Source organism: Zonotrichia leucophrys, chromosome 3, assembly GCF_028769735.1.
Source record: "Zonotrichia leucophrys gambelii isolate GWCS_2022_RI chromosome 3, RI_Zleu_2.0, whole genome shotgun sequence".
In the NCBI taxonomy this organism is placed as follows: domain Eukaryota; kingdom Metazoa; phylum Chordata; class Aves; order Passeriformes; family Passerellidae; genus Zonotrichia; species Zonotrichia leucophrys.
This window is the reverse complement of record NC_088172.1, coordinates 85,954,220-85,971,810: the sequence shown is the minus strand read 5'-3', so window position 1 is coordinate 85,971,810 and position 17,591 is coordinate 85,954,220. Positions and strand designations below refer to the sequence as shown.

Genomic DNA, 17,591 nt, shown 5'->3' with positions numbered 1-17,591 from the left:
GGAGAGGATGGAGAAGAAAAATAGAGATGGATGATAAAGGAGTAAATAGGGATGGATGATAAAAGGAGTAAATAATATGCTTTTAATATGGCTTGGATCTGTATGGAAAATGAGATTACATGGTTAAATAGTATTTTCATAGTGAGGACCTGAATTGCAAAGTCAATAATATACTGAGGTATGGGCAGTCCTGTTGGTTATGTGGCATCATCACAGTGGGTGTCTGTCCTGCATGAGGTCTTCAAGGCAGTATGAGGAAAGAACCACAGAACAGGAATAATAATTTACATTTATTGGCAAGGTAGAAACAGATGAGGAAATACAAAGAAAATAAGTTCAGATTTACCTGTGTTGTTTAGATTTAATAACCTGGTGTGTAGCTCATGTGGCACATCCGCTCTGGCCTTCAGTTGTTTCTGTGCGAGGCTGTGTGGACACATTTAGTGCAGAGTAAGTGCCCAATGTGATTTTGTTGTGTGTTGTGTAGCATTTGATAGAAATCTTGCAAAGATTATGTAAGGAACCAGGAGGCAGAGGTTTTTGTAGAAGCTTATATAGTGACTGTATAATAGCATTTATTCCCTGAAGAATAGGTGGAGAATTTCTTATGTTGTATCAGTACATGTTGGTTTAAAAAGCAGCTATTGCACTGAGTTACACAGTTTCCATCTCTCCCTGTATTACAGCTCTACAGCCCAACCCTCATCTTCTGAGATGTGTAAGTCATGTCTAAATCTCTCATCACCCATCACTCCTGAACAAATGAATTCGTGAGATCTGCTTGTCCTGAGATGTAAAGTTAATGTGTTGCACTTTAACATTGAAAGTAACTGCTCTCTTAACTGGTGGCAAGCCTGTTCTTCCTATTTCTACCCTGTGGTCATCCCTATTTTTCCCTTTAGGGCGCTTGGTGTTGTTTCTCTGTTGAAGGCTTTTCAAATGAGCATTAGGAAATGTGAAGAATCACATTGTCTTATCTGTGGTGGAGCTGTGTTCAGTGACATGAATGTTTTGACCCTGTTATAATACATATAGTGCAGTTCATTGGGAGATATTACATGATTTTTTTATGGGTGGAGTGGGTATCTTTCTTTTCACTTCATGGTTGAGGACTGATTGGGTGAGTGAACTGAGATGCTGAAGATTTTGTGAAGCCACAATGCACAGCAGAGCTGAAGCAGAGGTCAACCTAATTTCTCCAGATGTCACCATATCCTCCTTAATAATCTGAATACAGACTGTGTAGAATTCAAACAGTTACGTCTGTGACTGATGTAAAGCTCCTCCTGCCCCAAATGAGGATCTTTGTGGACAAAATTACTTTTATTTCTTCCCTTTGCTATTCTAACAAAGGAGGCATCAGTTGCTACTCTCTTGAGAACTACTGTCTTGATAAATGAAACTTTATGTAATAAATTCTCTCATACAAGTTATAGGAGTTACAGAGGAACATCCATGGATATACTTTGGAACCTCTGGATTTCAGTTTGCTACCTGCTAAACTCCACAGTTTTTATGGAATATCAGATGGGTATAGCTTGTTAAGCAGTGTCTTGCACTGTGTTTACTCCTATAAAGACCCTTGGAAAGTAAAATACCACATAGGGTGTGTTAGAGTATCAGAAGTCAAATCCTAAGTATCTACTTCCTCATAGATACAGAAAAATATAGATATAGGATATCTTACAGATAAAGGAAATATTAGGAGCCAAAATGATGATAAACTCTATCAATTTTAATGGATGGATTATAAAGCTCTAATTTATTGGTGTTACATTGTCAAAACTATTTTCACATTAAAATTTGAATTATAGACTTAGGTTATTTTAAATTGTGCAATACAATTGCCCTCCAGTTATCTAGAAGTTAGGGTTTTGTAAAATAAAGCTTTATTTATAGATAAAGTAATGTACATTAGATGAGGGCATGGATCTAAGTAAAATTTTGCTATAGTGACATTTTTCTGTATTTCCTTCCATTGGGTATGTGAATGGCTTGAGTGTATCTCATCTAATGCAAAGGAGGTAAAAAAAAATGTTCATCTTGGTAGATTTATATTATTTTAATTTAAGCTTCAGTTCCATTACTTTTTGATTAAACATACTTATGTCTGATGCTATCCATCTTTTATCACTATGAAATCTGTTCCCAAGCAGAAAGAAGGATGGCATCTGAATTATGCAGAAATCATTTTCTATCTATTTTTCTTCAAATGCTGGGCAGCCTTTTTCATAATCCCACCAATATTGCGTGTGGCTTGTTCTAATCCTCTGCCTATTTCTGAATATTCAACTATCAAACCTTGGTCTTCTGCTGTTTGTTTTTATGGCAGTGTATTGTCCTGGATGTCATTTGCTTCAGCTGTAGCTCAAACTCCCAATTCAAGTGTGAAGAACACTGAATTGTCATTAGTTCTGAAAGGTTTAAGCTATCAGTTTTTATAGTGGTGGTCTTGTAGTTTGTGCATTTCTAAGTATAACTTTAAAAAATAAAAACGGAAATAACTGTACTCTGTTGATTGAATTAGCAAAAATTTTATCAAACAGCGTAGATCACAAATCAGTCACAAGTTACATAGTTAAGTACCATAAATAAGATTTCATTCATAGTTATGCACTGACCTCTTGGGGTATGTGGTTCATTTGTGTTACTGTTTAATCTTGTGATCCCCATGAATGCAACTGGAGACACACAATAAGAAATGTACTTCTTGGGTATGATGGACTGACATCCCCAGTCTTCTGCAGTAAACCAGGTGAAATTTCACTGTGAAGTAGGGGTGATCATTACCTGCTTTCCTGATGAGCAAGAGCTATTGACCACTGTTGGATACAACTCACTGAATTATAGTTGCAGGTGATGGTTGTGGTTGTGTCCTCAAAGCAAGCATCTCCTTTCTGTTTAAGTAACCCAGGAAATACAGGCAAAAAAAAAAAAAAAACAAACCAAAAAAAAAACCCAAAAAAAAAAAAAAACCAAACAAACAATACCGCCCTAACAATAGTTGGCCTTGGATTTCTGGCTAGTTGGCAAAACAGTTTTCCTTTAAAAAACCCAGTCAATCCATTTTGGTTTCTGAGAAGGAAAGAGGACTGACAGATGTTTCCTGGTTACTAGTCTGGGCTACCTGTGCGGGTTCGGAGGCAGCACTTAAACTTTGTGCTGTGTTCTTCTTGCTGTGCACATGAACTGTAACTTCTTTGGTGGTGGCTTCCCTTGCTGTCCAGAAGCCAGTTCTTGTGGTATTTTCTGTCTAAGAGAGAGACCAGAGGGAAGGGACATAGAAGAGTGGGGCACAATAATAGCAATAGAAAGTAGATGCAGAGGGAGGAGAGCTAAAATAGACAATGAAAAGAAAAGTGAGAAGGTGAGCTGCACTTTATTACATCACTCACAGGGGCCTTTGGTACTTAATGTGTCCTTCCATTCTTGTGTTGTTAAATCCGTGTCATCAGGGATAGGTTTTGCACTTGGTATTATTTGTCCTGTTGTCCTGCATGTGTGCCAAGTTCTTCCACTTCCCTGTTATGTTACTGCTTGGTTTTAGCCACATTCCTCTGGGCTGTCTGGAAATCTGCCTCGGTGACTCAGAAAGAAATAAAAATATTTCCTTGTTTTGTAAGACCTACTGTCTTTGCACCCTTTCACCTTGTTTCATTTTGCCCATGAGAGCAGCTATAGCTTGTTTCAGGATGGTAAATTTCTATATATCCATACAAACCAGGCAGCAGAATGCTGTATTGAAGGAATGAACAGTATGGAGGTAGAACACAAATGTTAATTCATCATTGATGCCATCTGAATGCACAACTGTACAATTTCTTTCAAATCCTCATGAACAATTTCAGTGTTTAAGCCACATATATATTCTTATTTTTCTAGGGACACTTACTTTGTATCCTCTGGCCATGTTAATCCATCTTAATTTGGTTTTGACTGTCTAGACTGTATGCAGGACTCATTGTTTCTAAAGTTCAAATTCTCTGTACTCTCTGCTCATAATGTTATGCTTCTATATCCATGGTGTTTATTACAGCCTTGAAATTCTGCTTCTGGCAAAGATGACTTAAGATTAGGCTCTTTCAAATGGAAACTAAACTTGCTAGCTGTTTTTAATAATATGTAAAAATGAATGAATGGTTTTAAATGAACAGGAAATTATGTTGTATACTTAGTCTTGCATGTGTGGAACTCTAAACTGCTTGCAAATACTTGTAATGCTGATTTCCCATGCTTTCTAAAATTAATCTTTTGAAATAAACATTCTTTTAATATAAATATTGGAAGGCAGGAAATAGAAGATTGCTACCTGAAAGGCATGCTCATAATGTATTTAATTACATGTTTGCTTGTGTTTCCAAACGTAGGTGTGCGCCTAGACCGAGTACGTGGGGGTCGCCAGAAGTACAAGCGCAGAATAGATGCAGAGAACAGCCCATACCTGAACCCTCAGCTAGTTCAGCCAGCAAAAAAGCCATGTGAGTACACCACATGCACAGCACTTCTCTCTCAGTGCAGGCTATTGACTCCTAGCCCTGTTTGCTAAGCTCCTTCCGGGTTGAACACGGGTTTGGTCAGAAAATATTACCATGATGACTATATCGATTTGGCTGCTAACAGGTTTTGTTTTAAATATGCTCTTCTTTCTCAAGTGGAGTTGAACAAAGAGTGTTTTTACAGGTGGAAGTGTATAAAAGCATGGTTTATGCAGTGCAAATTTTACATTTACAGGTTATCTTTATTTTCAGTGGTACATAAAATGGTTCATACTGTGATCATTAGCTCATTGAAGCTTCTACTTTCAGATTTCACAAGAAAGTGATTTTTGTAGTTTTCACTAACTAAATGAGTTTGACTGCTCAACCTCCCAATGAAAATACATTAAGAGCCTCATTAATTTATACCTATAGATTAATACACTACCTAGCATTAGATTAAAACAGCAATATGCCACACTAATAACAAAGCAGAAAGTGGTAGTTTGGGCTTTAGTACCCTCATGGACTTTTTTTTCTTTGTTTTGTTATGTTTTAATAATGTCCTTGATTGTATCTCTCCAGGCTGAAATTAAGAGAGAAAGAGATGATCATCTCACTGCTAAAATACAAGTTCCATCCTCTTTGCGATTAACTAAAAATAGTTAGGGGTTTTGCTTTGCAGCTTATATAAACTCAAGCAGTGACTGTACTAATTCCATGAAGTAAATTTAATAGCATTATAGCTGTAGTGCAAGAGGCTGGTATATTACCCTGCAGAGACACACAGGCTCTGTATCAGGTGTTGTAAACTCTTCCAAATTCAAATGGGAATACACACATCCCGTTGCTCCTGCTGAGGAGGTTAATTTGCTCCTAACATGGATAAATAAGCCAGTGAAATAAGGAGGGCAAATTCCTTCTTGTCTCCCATTTGCCTCTGCCTTTAAGCCTCTGACAACACACATGTCAGGTTTTAGCCCCTCGAAAATACCTGGCTGGATGGAAAATGGAATCTGTTTCTGATCGTGTTCCCCAGTAGGGGACAGTGCTGTGTACAATACGTTTGAGCATATGGGGATCTGGAGAGCAAATAAACAGTCTTTGAACTGTAAGTGAAAGGGCATTTTAGCTGTGTCAAAGAAAAAACAGCCAGTTTTACATAAAATTAAGGCTTAAGTGAACATATGGCATAGTTTCCTTTTGCCTTTCCAAAAAACATTATGCTGATTATATTCCTTCAATTGTCCAATCTGGCATCTTCTACTCAGCCTCCATAAGCTGTCCCACTGTTCTGTAAATACAATCTAGGGCTGCACTAAGCAGATTTTGCACATTATAATAAAAACTTTCTGATAATACAATAAAATTTAATAAACTCTAATGCTTAATTTCATTAGAGGTTTAGTTTTCCTGGGTGCACAGATTGTCAGTTTTTCATTTACTTGATATTGTCATTGAGTAGAAATGTTGATAGCCTAACATACCAAAAAAAGCCAAGACCAAACAGACAAAAAACACCCAATCCAACCCAAAAGCCCCAAGCCCTCAAGATATGAGCAGAGGTTAATGCAGTTGTACTGGAATACAAGAATCTCTGTGTAAACCCAAGATTATTGCAGTATGGTGCATTACATTACCTATAAGGCGATAACTGCACCGATTTCTGTAAGCTCCGTTGTCTGAGATAAACTAACCTCCTCATAAATCATTACTCATTATCTGAGTGCCTCCCTCTGTTTTTCTTAGCTTGTCCAAGTACAAACAATTTTGTCATAAACATTTTTAAAACTTAATTTTCAAATGCTGGCAGATAAGTGTCCAGACTTGAAACAGTTGAATCGGTTTTGTGTGGAAGTAGCCTGGGAGATTTTCTGGACCCTGACTGATAGTTTGTGTGTAACAAAGGCACAGGAATGAAAATTGGGTTCTATTGATTCTAATTAGGGAAACATTAAATAAGATTTACCTTGAAACAGTGCTCATGGCTATTCAATTTCCTGAGTGATGGAGTTTTCTGAGTACATTCAGAATTTTTCTATGTTCTGTGCTAACGCATGTGCCAATACATGTAGCTTTTTTCCCCTGTAAGGAAAGAGCAGGTGTTTGGAGGATCTTTTCTACACCTACTTCTGATCTCTGTTGTATTTTCCAGCTTCACCATAGAATTTCATGGCCTGGCCATAGATTTCATTGAATGCAGAAATAAAAAGGATTTGAGATTTTGCAAATCCTGAGTCAAAACAGTCAATATTCCTAAATCATCTATGGAATGTCATTGGTGAGATGCCTCATATGCAAATGAAAGTTATTCTTTGGCCATTTCTTCTGTTGCAGGGGAAAAAAAACCCAGAACTTGGGGATGAGAGTGCTTCTTCATTCATTTCTCATGGTTTAAAAAACCAAAAAGTAGAAGTCCTCAGCTGCATATGTTTGGATGTTAAGAAACTCTTTATTAATTTATCCTATTTTCCTAACCCATTAAAAATACTGGAATTTGGAAAGAAGTAATGCTGTCTTTTCTCACTTACATGTTTTCCATGTGAAGTTGAACAGGTTATAAAGAGACTGTTTAAAAATTAAAAAAATCCTGCAGAGGCTGTTTGCCAATATAAGTTTAAACTACCATCTGTCATTTGTAAATAAGAATAGAATTCCTCATTAATCAGTTTGATAATCAGTCAACTGTTGAGATCAAAAATTGCATCAGTTGGCATAGTTCCTACAGTTCATATAAAGCATGAATATGTTCCCTTGTAATAAAACAAGCTTGATGTGATGGTTTCCAGTTGGCTCTTGCACTTATTATATGAAGGACTAACATATATCACAACTTCTGACACACAAATTTGGAATAAGGCAAAAATTGTAGAGACAGTAGATCAGAGTCAAGGAGTCTGTGTCACTAAAGAGCAGTAAAGTATCAGAAATCTGAATCAAGTGAGCATTTTGTGGAAAAATGTCATGGACTAGTAGAGATCCTTTCTGACACTGATGCCTTAGGTTTTAGCTTTTATATTTTTCAGATTCTGTACTGGTTTAGTGTGTAGTTCTGAGCTTCACATTAAGGGATAGTGAGCTCTCTTCACAGGGTAGGTAGACAAAACAATTCCTTTTCTAGCTTGGGACCAAAGACAACTGATCCAAATTTCAGGCCCAAGGGCATAAACAGCGTGGCCTGAAGAGAGGAAAACAAGGATGGGACTTCATAACCTAAAGCTCTAATTGGACAATTAACTCCAGTATGCTAATGGACCAGAACTTATACAAGTGTGAGACCTCAGGACAGGTCAACCATTTTGGGTCCATATTGGGTGTAGCCCTGGCTGGGCTCTTGTGCTGCTCAAGATGTATTCATTGAGGCCTTTTAATAAATGCCTGCTTTGTTCTTTAACTCTGCCTAGCCTGTGTTCTAGGTCAGCTTTGACAACACTGCTGGGCAAGTCACATCCCAGTCAGCTTCCATTGCAGGAGAACAGTGTGGTCTGTCCTGTGATGTACATGCAGATGGGGAAAATTTTACTGAATTATACTGATTCTGGCACCATTCTCTGCACTCAGAAAATACTTGGTGTTTTCTCACAGTGGAATCCCATTTATATCAAGCCTTATAATGTTTTATCTCTCTGAAGGGAACAGATTCATGTAAAATCACTAAAGGGTGTCATTTGGGCTTTAAATTCTGATGGTGCATTTGAGGTCAAAAGATGTACCTACCAGGAAAAGTAAAATATAAATATATTGGGAAATATAGTAATGTACCCTGTATTAGGAGGCTTAATGAATTAGTCCTTTTCCCATTTTTCAGTTCTGCCTTCTCATAGAAATAAATCAGGCCCCTGTATAGAGATAAAATATTGCCATTGTGTCTTCACATGGATATAGTGCTCATATTATGTTTATCCTACTTCTAGAATAGCAACAGTGTATTGTAAATCTTGTGGGCTCTTCTCTTTTTTTCTTCTCTGCATTTTTCCATATAACTTAATTGATTATTCCAAATAGGTGTCACAAGTCAACTGAATAAAAAAGTAAATATTTAACATGTGAATGAAAATGCTATATAGATAAAAATAAGCAGTGTGTAACTATGATAAAGTATCATTCCATGCACAAAACCAGTTTTCTAAGGTAGAGTTTGCATACTTTCATACTTTGCTTAATTTTTTGCCCTTTTTTCTCTTTGATTTTAGTGTTTTTTCCTGTTTAGAAATGAGAAGGAGATTATTGGTCTGGGTTTGTAGGTAAAGAATGGTAGTTCAGGTCACTGACAGAAGTTACAGGTTTCAGTGATTGACTAATTGCATGTGGTATTTACTCACTCAAAAATACCCCTGCCTTTAAGGGGTGGGGTGAGTTGCAGGTAAAAAGATGAAGGCAAAATTTTTCTATTTGAACAGTAGAAAATGTCCTGTACTGCATTAATCTTTTCCTATAAACTTTGTACTCCGGTAATTAACAGGGATCATGTATTTCTATGTTCTATTGAATTTATTGTTTAAGAACATACATGTCTGGCTTGATAAACACTGTTAATGGTTCAGATTTGTTTGTGCTGTAACCACTTGTAGGAGGTCATGAAGTTACAATAAGGTGTAGTTAAGTTCAGTGTCTTAAGACAAATTTTTGTGCACTTTGAAATCTGAGCCATCTGTTTGAAGTGTAGAATGATGCTGCTGGTGATCTTGTAATGTTCTGGACCATTTTTACAGATAACAAGATTGTCTCCCATTTGCTGGTGGCTGAGCCAGAGAAGATCTATGCTATGCCTGACCCCACTGTTCCAGACAGTGACATCAAAGCACTTACCACTCTTTGTGACCTGGCAGACAGAGAACTGGTGGTGATCATTGGATGGGCTAAGCATATTCCAGGTACATACGGTGTTTATTGCAAATAGATAATGTACAGAAATCATTGTGTGACTTATTCTGTATTGGTAAAATATACTACTTTTTTCCTCTCCCTACAATGCATAGAGTTTTCCTAAGGCTCCAGATTATTCCCACAGAACACAGTTTAGATGGTGACATATTTTACCTTGGAGGTAGTAGTGTTGTTGCTGTGAGTGTTACTATGTTAATGAGTTTCACATGCTGCTTAAAGAATTTTTTTTGATATATTGCTATTATTCAGATAAACTCCCCTTGCTATGCAGAGCATTAGCCTGGCTTAAAAGGTCATACAAGTCCTCTCCTCTGTAGTCATCTGATTCAGTAGTATTTGAATAAAAGTCTGGCTCCTCTGTTAGGTAAATGCAGCACTACTGACCACAGGAGGTGAAAAAATTCAGTTATGTTTTGGCAAGGCACAGAGGAATTGTTCTTTTCATTGACTGATCTAGTGTGAGAACTGAACTGTACCAGCAATTCAGTACAAAGAACTGAATTATCCCAAAAAATCTCCCCTTGCAACTTAGTATTTCCTTGGTCTGCATGGAATGGACTGCAGTCTGCATCACATAAATGCACTGATATTATAAAAGCTGACTGGCAATCTTATTAGCAAGAAAAATGGAGGTCATCAAAAGCAGTTTCTCAGAAGATTAGCAATTCCTTCAGATAACATTTCAGGTGTATTTTTGCCCCTCCCCAGTGCTGAGGTGTTTGTTCTTGCTCTGTGAGCTAGCAGACAAACTTACAGAAGTCTCCAGGGTTCTCAGTCTATCACCTTTCACAAAAGTCACACAAAAAAAGGTCAGCAAAAAGAGAAAAACTCTTGTTTCTTAAGGTATTTTTCTTGTCCAGCAGATGAGTGAGCATGTTGGTGTGTTTTCATCAGCTCATTAGTTTTCTAATTTTGATAGTGGAGCCTTATTAAGCATGAGAGTGGATAACCTTTCATTCCTCAGAGTAATAAGTCATTCTCATTTTAGATGTGATTTTGGGACAACTTAATAGTAGAATAAATAATCCAGTCCGTTGTTTGTTTATCAGAGTTAAAGATATTTTATTTGTAGTTTCAAAAGAAATTGCAAAGAAATATTCTTGCTGTTTGTTTCTTTTTCCCTTGTCCTTATCAGTTCTTCTGGGTCATCTTAGATAAATATAAACACAATATATGTACAAACATAATCAAAGAATAATAATAATTTGTACCTTTATGAAGTGATTTTTTTTTAACTTCAGAGGAAAGACAACAGCCTATGGACTCTAAAATAGTCAGTTGAAATTTAGTCATTTTCTGTGCCACAAATGGTGTATAAACAAGCTCTTGTATCACAAGCAGTGTTTTTCTGGTACAGTTAACTTATTTCTGTCTCCTTAAACTAGTTTGTCTTTATGCTTTGAATGCTACAGTAATTTCTTTAATCAAATTGATGGAAGTCCCTTTCCCAGCCCACACTGAAACCAATTTATTGGTCATGATACGCCGGCTATGTTGCTAACAGTCGTAACGAACTGTCAGGCAATATCGCAGTGCAGCTAATTTGAAGTCATTAGGTGTGCAGCGTTCAGGCAACAATTTGTTACAGTGGTTAGGAACACAGCTGACATTTCTGAATGGCTTTGTTCAGAGCACTTCTAGATGAGCCCAAGCAAATTGTAAACTAATTTAAACATCACTCTATATTATAGGAGCTACTTTGTCTTACACTGGTTGCTAATAAAGCACCCCAAATTAAGTCAGAATGAGTTAAGCAGGTGAGTTTGAGTTTCATCTTTGGAAGATACCTAGATCACCTTAACCAAAATAGAGTAGCTCTCAAAGAAGTCAGTCATGCTCCATAGCAGTTGCAGGGGAAGTTTTGTCAGTCTGATTTGTGAATATGCTGTGTAGCTTGGATTTGGCTGGAGCAATGGGAAGAGCAGAGGGATGAGACTGAACAGCTTTTAAAATGAAGGCTTTGGTTAGTGTGGAAAAGTGTGGATGCCATAAACTGGCCCTGAAAATTTAAAATTTGACCTACTTGAGGAATTCACCTGCCACAAAACAGCCTTTTAGTACAAAGTAAGCTCAAACCACACCTACAGTGGTTAAGCCACCCTAGGTAAGTGCACTTACCTGTTTTCATTTACAAATGAGAGTTAAAAAAAAAAAAAAAAAAACAGGCCATAAAGACAATATTTTTATAAGCCTTCAGGTAACAGAGGACAGTGATAAAATCTGTGCTTGTTTTCTGGCATTTGATCACAAAAATCAAAATGCAAAAGGGCTGGACATGCTAAAGGACAAATACATTGAGCTTCTGTAGCTTGGTTTTGAATGTTGGACTGATGAACTTGGACTAACTGTGCTCAGCTGATGTCTGGCACAAAACAGTGTCTGGAAGAGCCTGCATTGGTGCTGCCTGTTTGCAGAACTAACAAATGTTACTGTAGGCAGAAGCATAACAGGATGGGGAAAAGGATGAATTAGGAAAGGGGTGCAAATTGCATAAAAGTTCACTGTAGCTTGGCAGACTAAGTAAACCCTTGGTGTAAATCTTGTAGAGTCGATTAATTACACCAGTAGTGAATTTGTGCCTAGCACAGCAAAGCAGCAATCAGCAAATCTTTCTTTACTATAGTGATTTCTTAAGGTTCAGTGTAATTAAAGGCCCTTATATATCAGGTGCTTAATAACTAATAAAGATCTCAACTGTAAAGCATTGCAATGTAAAATTTGTCTTCGTGCAGGAAACCAAAGCAATGTTTTTGCTCTTCTGAAAAAAGGCCTTTTAATAGGATTATCTACAAAAATGTAACAATGCAATATTCATTCTGCCCCAGCCAACCGTTTCCCATTTCAGTCACAGACTAAAAAATGTTTTCAAATTATACAAAGTTCAAGTCCTTTCATAAAATCATTAGTATTTTTGTTGTATTGGAAATATTTCAATAGTTGCTTTTATTGAACAAAAAGTCTATACCATATACAAAAGGAAATATTGAAAGAAAAATATATATGGAAAGCCTTTATCAGTAAATAGAATTAGTCTCCTTGCATTTATAAATCAAATAAATGGAAAGTGTGTTGTTATGAAACATGACCATGTCTTATCTGAAGAAGAAAAAGATCACAATGGCATTAGGAAATGCTTGACTTTAGTTAGAGAGGCGTAAGGGCACAAGAACAGATGATGGTGCCCTAATAGCCCTTTTTAAGAATGACAGGGCCCCGCCATTAGCATCCTTTTATATCCTTGGAAATTGCTCATGCCTCGCTTTTATGGTTCCTATCTGCCTGACTCTTTTTTATTTCTCTTTCAATTTCATCCGCGCTCGGATAAGCGCATGCTAACACAATATGATTGAGCTGTAAAATGGAACGCTGTCGCCTCTAATCTCTTTTATGTAGATATGGAGGTACTTCCACACTCCACTTCATTCTCTCTCCATTGTTGGCCTTTTTAGAATGTGTTGCCGAGTAATGGAGGCTCAGTCAAATATTAGAGCTAGGTTTCACAGGGTGTGATAAGAAGATTATCAGGCCAGCAGTCAGATCTATTGTTGTTCTTTGTGTCAGATTAAAATATTCTGATGTACTGTAACTTCGTTAGTAAAATACTGAAGGTGCTTAGGGAGGGAGGCTGATGCTGCTTCATCTCCTGCCTGATGAGACAAAACTCTTATTAACTGACCCAAATAAATTGTAAATATATCAGGAAGCCTCGGCAAGACATTCTATTTTATTTTATTTTATTTTATTTTATTTTATTTTATTTTATATCTATTTTTAAAATTTTATTTTAGCTATCTTTTAAATAAGGAAACCTTTCTTAATTCAGTATTTTCTGGTAGTTGAGTTTCCTGCCCTTCACATTGTGTTTTGGGGAGTTTCCATTTCATTGGTTGCATTATATTAACTAGGCTTTTGCTGTATAGGGTAGTTTTCTGCTGGTACCTACTCACAGTGCCAGTACAGTTTAGGCTGGAATTTTGCAACTCTCTCATTGACATTCACCAAAATGTGCAACATTTTTTCATATTAAGCGCAGGCAGCAAACATTAAGCTCTTAAAAATGTGCGTAACAGGAAGCTAAAGAAAAAATGTTCTCTACAAAATCTGCATGCATGAAAAAACATCAACCAGACCTAGAAATCAACTTTTTGCACTTAAGATGAAAAATTTGTTTGGAAACAGTAAATCAGAGTAAAACATCAAAAATAACTAGTTACATTATTTAGTAAAATAAGCTTGCTTGTCTTCAGCTGTTGTCCCTGTTTTGTTAGCAGGAACAGTGTTCAAGGAAGGGAATAGTTAGGAATTGGTACTGCCACTGGTGCTAGTATTAAAAAAAAAAAAAAAAGACATGATTTTGTTGTAACAAATACAAGGATGTTTTGAATATTTTAGTGTTAAGGTTTTATGAAACTTTTTTGTTCCAGCATACTCTTTGTGGAGGACAATATTGAAGCTTTCCTTTCCAAAGCAGCTCTCAGGGGTGTAGTTTGACATTATAATATTGAACAAGAACATGATTTGCTGCAGAGTTGTTGTTTCTAAAATGCCCTTTTCTCACCATGTGTTTCAGAAATACCACCCCATGTAGGTAAAAGCTGACCACAGTCACTTGTGTGTGGATTGTTTTTGGGGCAGCCCATAGAGAATCTCAGCTCTGCGAGGGGGACCTTGCCTGTGCTTTATGTCTGTGCCGTGCTGCCTGCTGCTGTAAAATTTGTTTTTTCAGCCTTCCCTAGTCCCTTGTGCTGCTGGCTGGATTTAGGGCCATTTCAGACACAGCCCTGCGGCTTCTGAGAGCACCCCATCACAGGGTGCCTGTCCTTCCACAGCAGCTGGGCATGTAAATGTGGTGCTCACTGTTCATGTGACATGCAATGGAGGATGAGTTGTGAGGTGCTAAGAGGTTGGCAGGAATAATAACTTGAGCCTCCCGGGGAATCAGGACATCCTGCCCTTTCTCAAAGTGCTAACTGGGACACTTTATCAAAAGCCTGGTATCTGCCCTTCTTTTAACTCCTTCTACAAACATGCTTTAAGTACAGAAAGCAGACCTGCTCTTCCTGCGAGGGAAATGTTCTTGAACTCACAACTAGTGTGACATGTGATCTAAGGCAGGCCATTCCCTGGGCCTTGAGGGTAGAGATTTCAGCCAAGAGGTTTCTCAAAAACGAATGACTTCCTTGACCTCTGGCACTGAATTGTGCAAAATGGGAAATCAGCAATTGGCTGCCAGTTTTATTTTTGAGCATTAGTGTGGATGGACCACCCAGCACTGCCAGGGTTTAGATCACCATGTTGATTCAGGTTTCTCTAAGCAGAATGGGACAGCAGCGTGCCTAAAATGCCAGCAGTTCATCCATCCTGGTATTTGAAGTGCTGGGAATGGTGGCAGTTTTTAGTTTTTAATGTTTTGAAAATAATATCACAGAGAATGGTTAAGTGATCTTGCCAAGGTAGGGAGGAAGAGGAAGGATGATGCATGAATAAACATGTCCACAAGTCTCCCAGTATTTTCAAAGCAAAACAAGGGTCTATATTGTGGCAAAAGGGAGTAACCAAAGGATCTGTTCAGGTTTTTAAAAATTTTCAACATACCCAGCTGAGATACAGTGTTGGGCTGTTCTTGATGAATCTGTTGTTGAAGTCAGTGACAAAATTTCAGCAGATTTTAGTACAAAAGAGTAGTAGGCTTTGTGTGCAACTAGAGATGCACACACTCTAACCCTCTGCTAGTTCCAGTTCAGAACTGAGAGAGACAGCACTAGAGAGGTGAGAAGGTTTCTAATAATGCTAGACATAGATGTCCTGGGGTAAAAAAAGCACTTTAGTTTCCAGGTTAGTCACTTCTGGCATTTTTTTACTTGCATTAAATTAGCTGAGGGGGGAAAAATCATCTCAAACATATAAACATCTCATCAACTGCAAATTATACCTAAATACAAAATAAATGTGCAGTAAAACTTAAAAAGGCACTTGAAACTCTTGCTAGTTATGACTTCAAAATCTGTACCTGTTCTTGGAAAAGCTTATTTGAGAGTAATCATCACCAAAAGCATAATAAAGTCAAAAACTGGAATTAACAGGTAACAAAAGAACTTGGCTTAAAATTAATTATTCTCTTTTAACATTGTGGGGGATTTTAGGGAAAAAAATCCCTTATTTAAAATGCTCTTCTCTCAAGATCAGAATTAAATAGTGACTTTGTGTCTCTATTAAGTTCACCTTTTATTCCCTTACAAGTACTTGCATTTTCCTTCTGAGTGACTGTCTCCTTTTCTTGTTTTGTTGCCTTTTTTTATTTTTATTTTTAAATCAGTCCTCCCCCTCCACCCATGCCCCCAACATTCACACTACACTGTCTGGCTGTTGCACTTTTTTTTTTCCCGGTGTCCCCCTTTATCTGCCTCAACCAATCTCCAAATGAATGCATGTCTATCATGGCCTTAGCTTTGACACTCTGGATATATTGATTAATAGTTGCCCTAAGCTCCTTTTAGCAAATCAAATTTTCACTTTTAGCAAGGATTTCGCCTCTGATTTATTCAGCAAAGTGAAATGCACTAAATTGACTTTGACATTCAGGGAAAATGGCTGAAAAACAAAGAGGGGAGGAAAGAGATATAAATTGTGTGGCAGCTGGAGACTTCAAGCATAAAAGAGGCCGTTTTCTATAGAATATCACTGGTTAATTTGGAAACATGCATTTAAACAGGAGTATAAATTATTTTCTTAAAATTAGATGTTTTTTTAGACTGAGGGTTTGGGGTATAGTAAGGTTTACTTAGCAAAATGCAATATATTCAACCCAAATTCATCACTTGCTAATCATGGTGCAAGTGTGGGACCCACTTTTGTTGCCACTAATAATTATTATGTTAAACGAGAGACAAAGAGGTTTCTGAGTAGTTTTATAATGAGGTGCTAAATTGGTAAATATCTTCCTACCATTGCATTATGTTGTTCGCTCCCGTGGCCCTTTAAAAATAAGAAATGATTAATAAAAAGAGAGCAAATCAACAGTAATGAATGCCAGTGCTTTTCATTTTCTTTCTATAAACAAAAATGGCTAGTTTCTGATTCTTAAATGCAAAATACAAAATGATATAGCAGCCATTTGCTATTATTCTTCCAGCAAAATCAGGAGTGTTGTATTACCCTGGGTGTCTTGTAGACTGAGTTAGAGATGTTGTATGCTCACAGATGTTGCATGACTGAAGTACCAGGAGGCTGAAAATGCCCCCTTTCATATTTTTGCAAGTGTTTGACTGCACTGCTAAATGGAATAAAGAAGAGTGGGAAAGAAGGAGAAAAATTATTATTCTGTTCCATGAGCAGATCTGGATGTTTTTGAGAGGGGTGTACAAATATGCAAACTAAAACTGCAGGAAATGGTTTGGGCTTGTTCCGTGATCAGATTCTGCAGCAAAAATTACAAAGCAATCCAGCTGGTAGTTTGCTCAGTTAATCTGCAGAGACAGAGCAGGAGCCTTCGGTGGGATCAGTTGTCATGGGTGTACAAGTCAAGTGTGCTGTGCCAGCCTCTGTTGTTCAAGGATCTGGCCCTGAAGGGATAAATCCCCATCAGTAGTCAGTGTACCAGTGGGAGCTGAGAGTTTCCTTTGTCCCCTGTGTGTACTCAGCACCTCAGGACTCTGCAGCACTGTGCAGAATCAAGGTTTAAGCAAGAATTTCCACTCAGGGGACAACAATGCTCACCTTTGTACCCACGTCTTGTGTGACAAACAGGTTTACTAGATTAGGTCTGTGTAAATTGCAGATGACTCAGTAGCAGTTTTCCTTCTTCTAAGCCAACAAGGAATTAATCTTATTACCAGAGGGTAAGAGGTCTAAACGTATCTTAACCTTTTTAATTTTACTGTAATCTCCCCTCTTCCTTTTTTTTTTTTGGTTTTTTTTTTTTTTTGGAAGCAGGCTGGATGTGAGGCTTCAATAATAATGGCCTTTTGCAAGTAGAGCACATCCAGAGTGCCCATACCCATGATAGCTGGGCACATTAGATTTTCAGGCATGTGACTATTCCATTGCCACCCCCCATAATTTAGCTTAACTTCATTAAAAGACCACTGGTTAAGAGTACACTGTATGAAAGAACTGTAGCTTCTGAAATAGTCTTTGAGGGACATCCTTTCCCAAACTTCCCCAGTCTGTACTGTTCATACCTCAGGGGTGGGGTGTCCAGCTTCTTACAAGTACTGCATGGCTGCAAGG

The 17,591-nt window shown here is 37.5% G+C and overlaps 1 protein-coding gene across 20 annotated transcripts in view; it reads left to right on the top strand.

The window, feature by feature from the left end:
- The window catches only part of ESRRG (estrogen related receptor gamma), a 371,470-nt gene that overhangs the window by 314,474 nt on the left and 39,405 nt on the right, over positions 1–17,591 (top strand). For all 20 annotated transcript variants that reach the window (XM_064709126.1, XM_064709123.1, XM_064709127.1 and 17 more), the window contains 2 exons: positions 4,368–4,478; positions 9,188–9,349. In XM_064709126.1, coding sequence (XP_064565196.1) covers positions 4,368–4,478; positions 9,188–9,349 — 273 coding nt within the window. The remainder of the gene's footprint in view (positions 1–4,367; positions 4,479–9,187; positions 9,350–17,591) is intronic.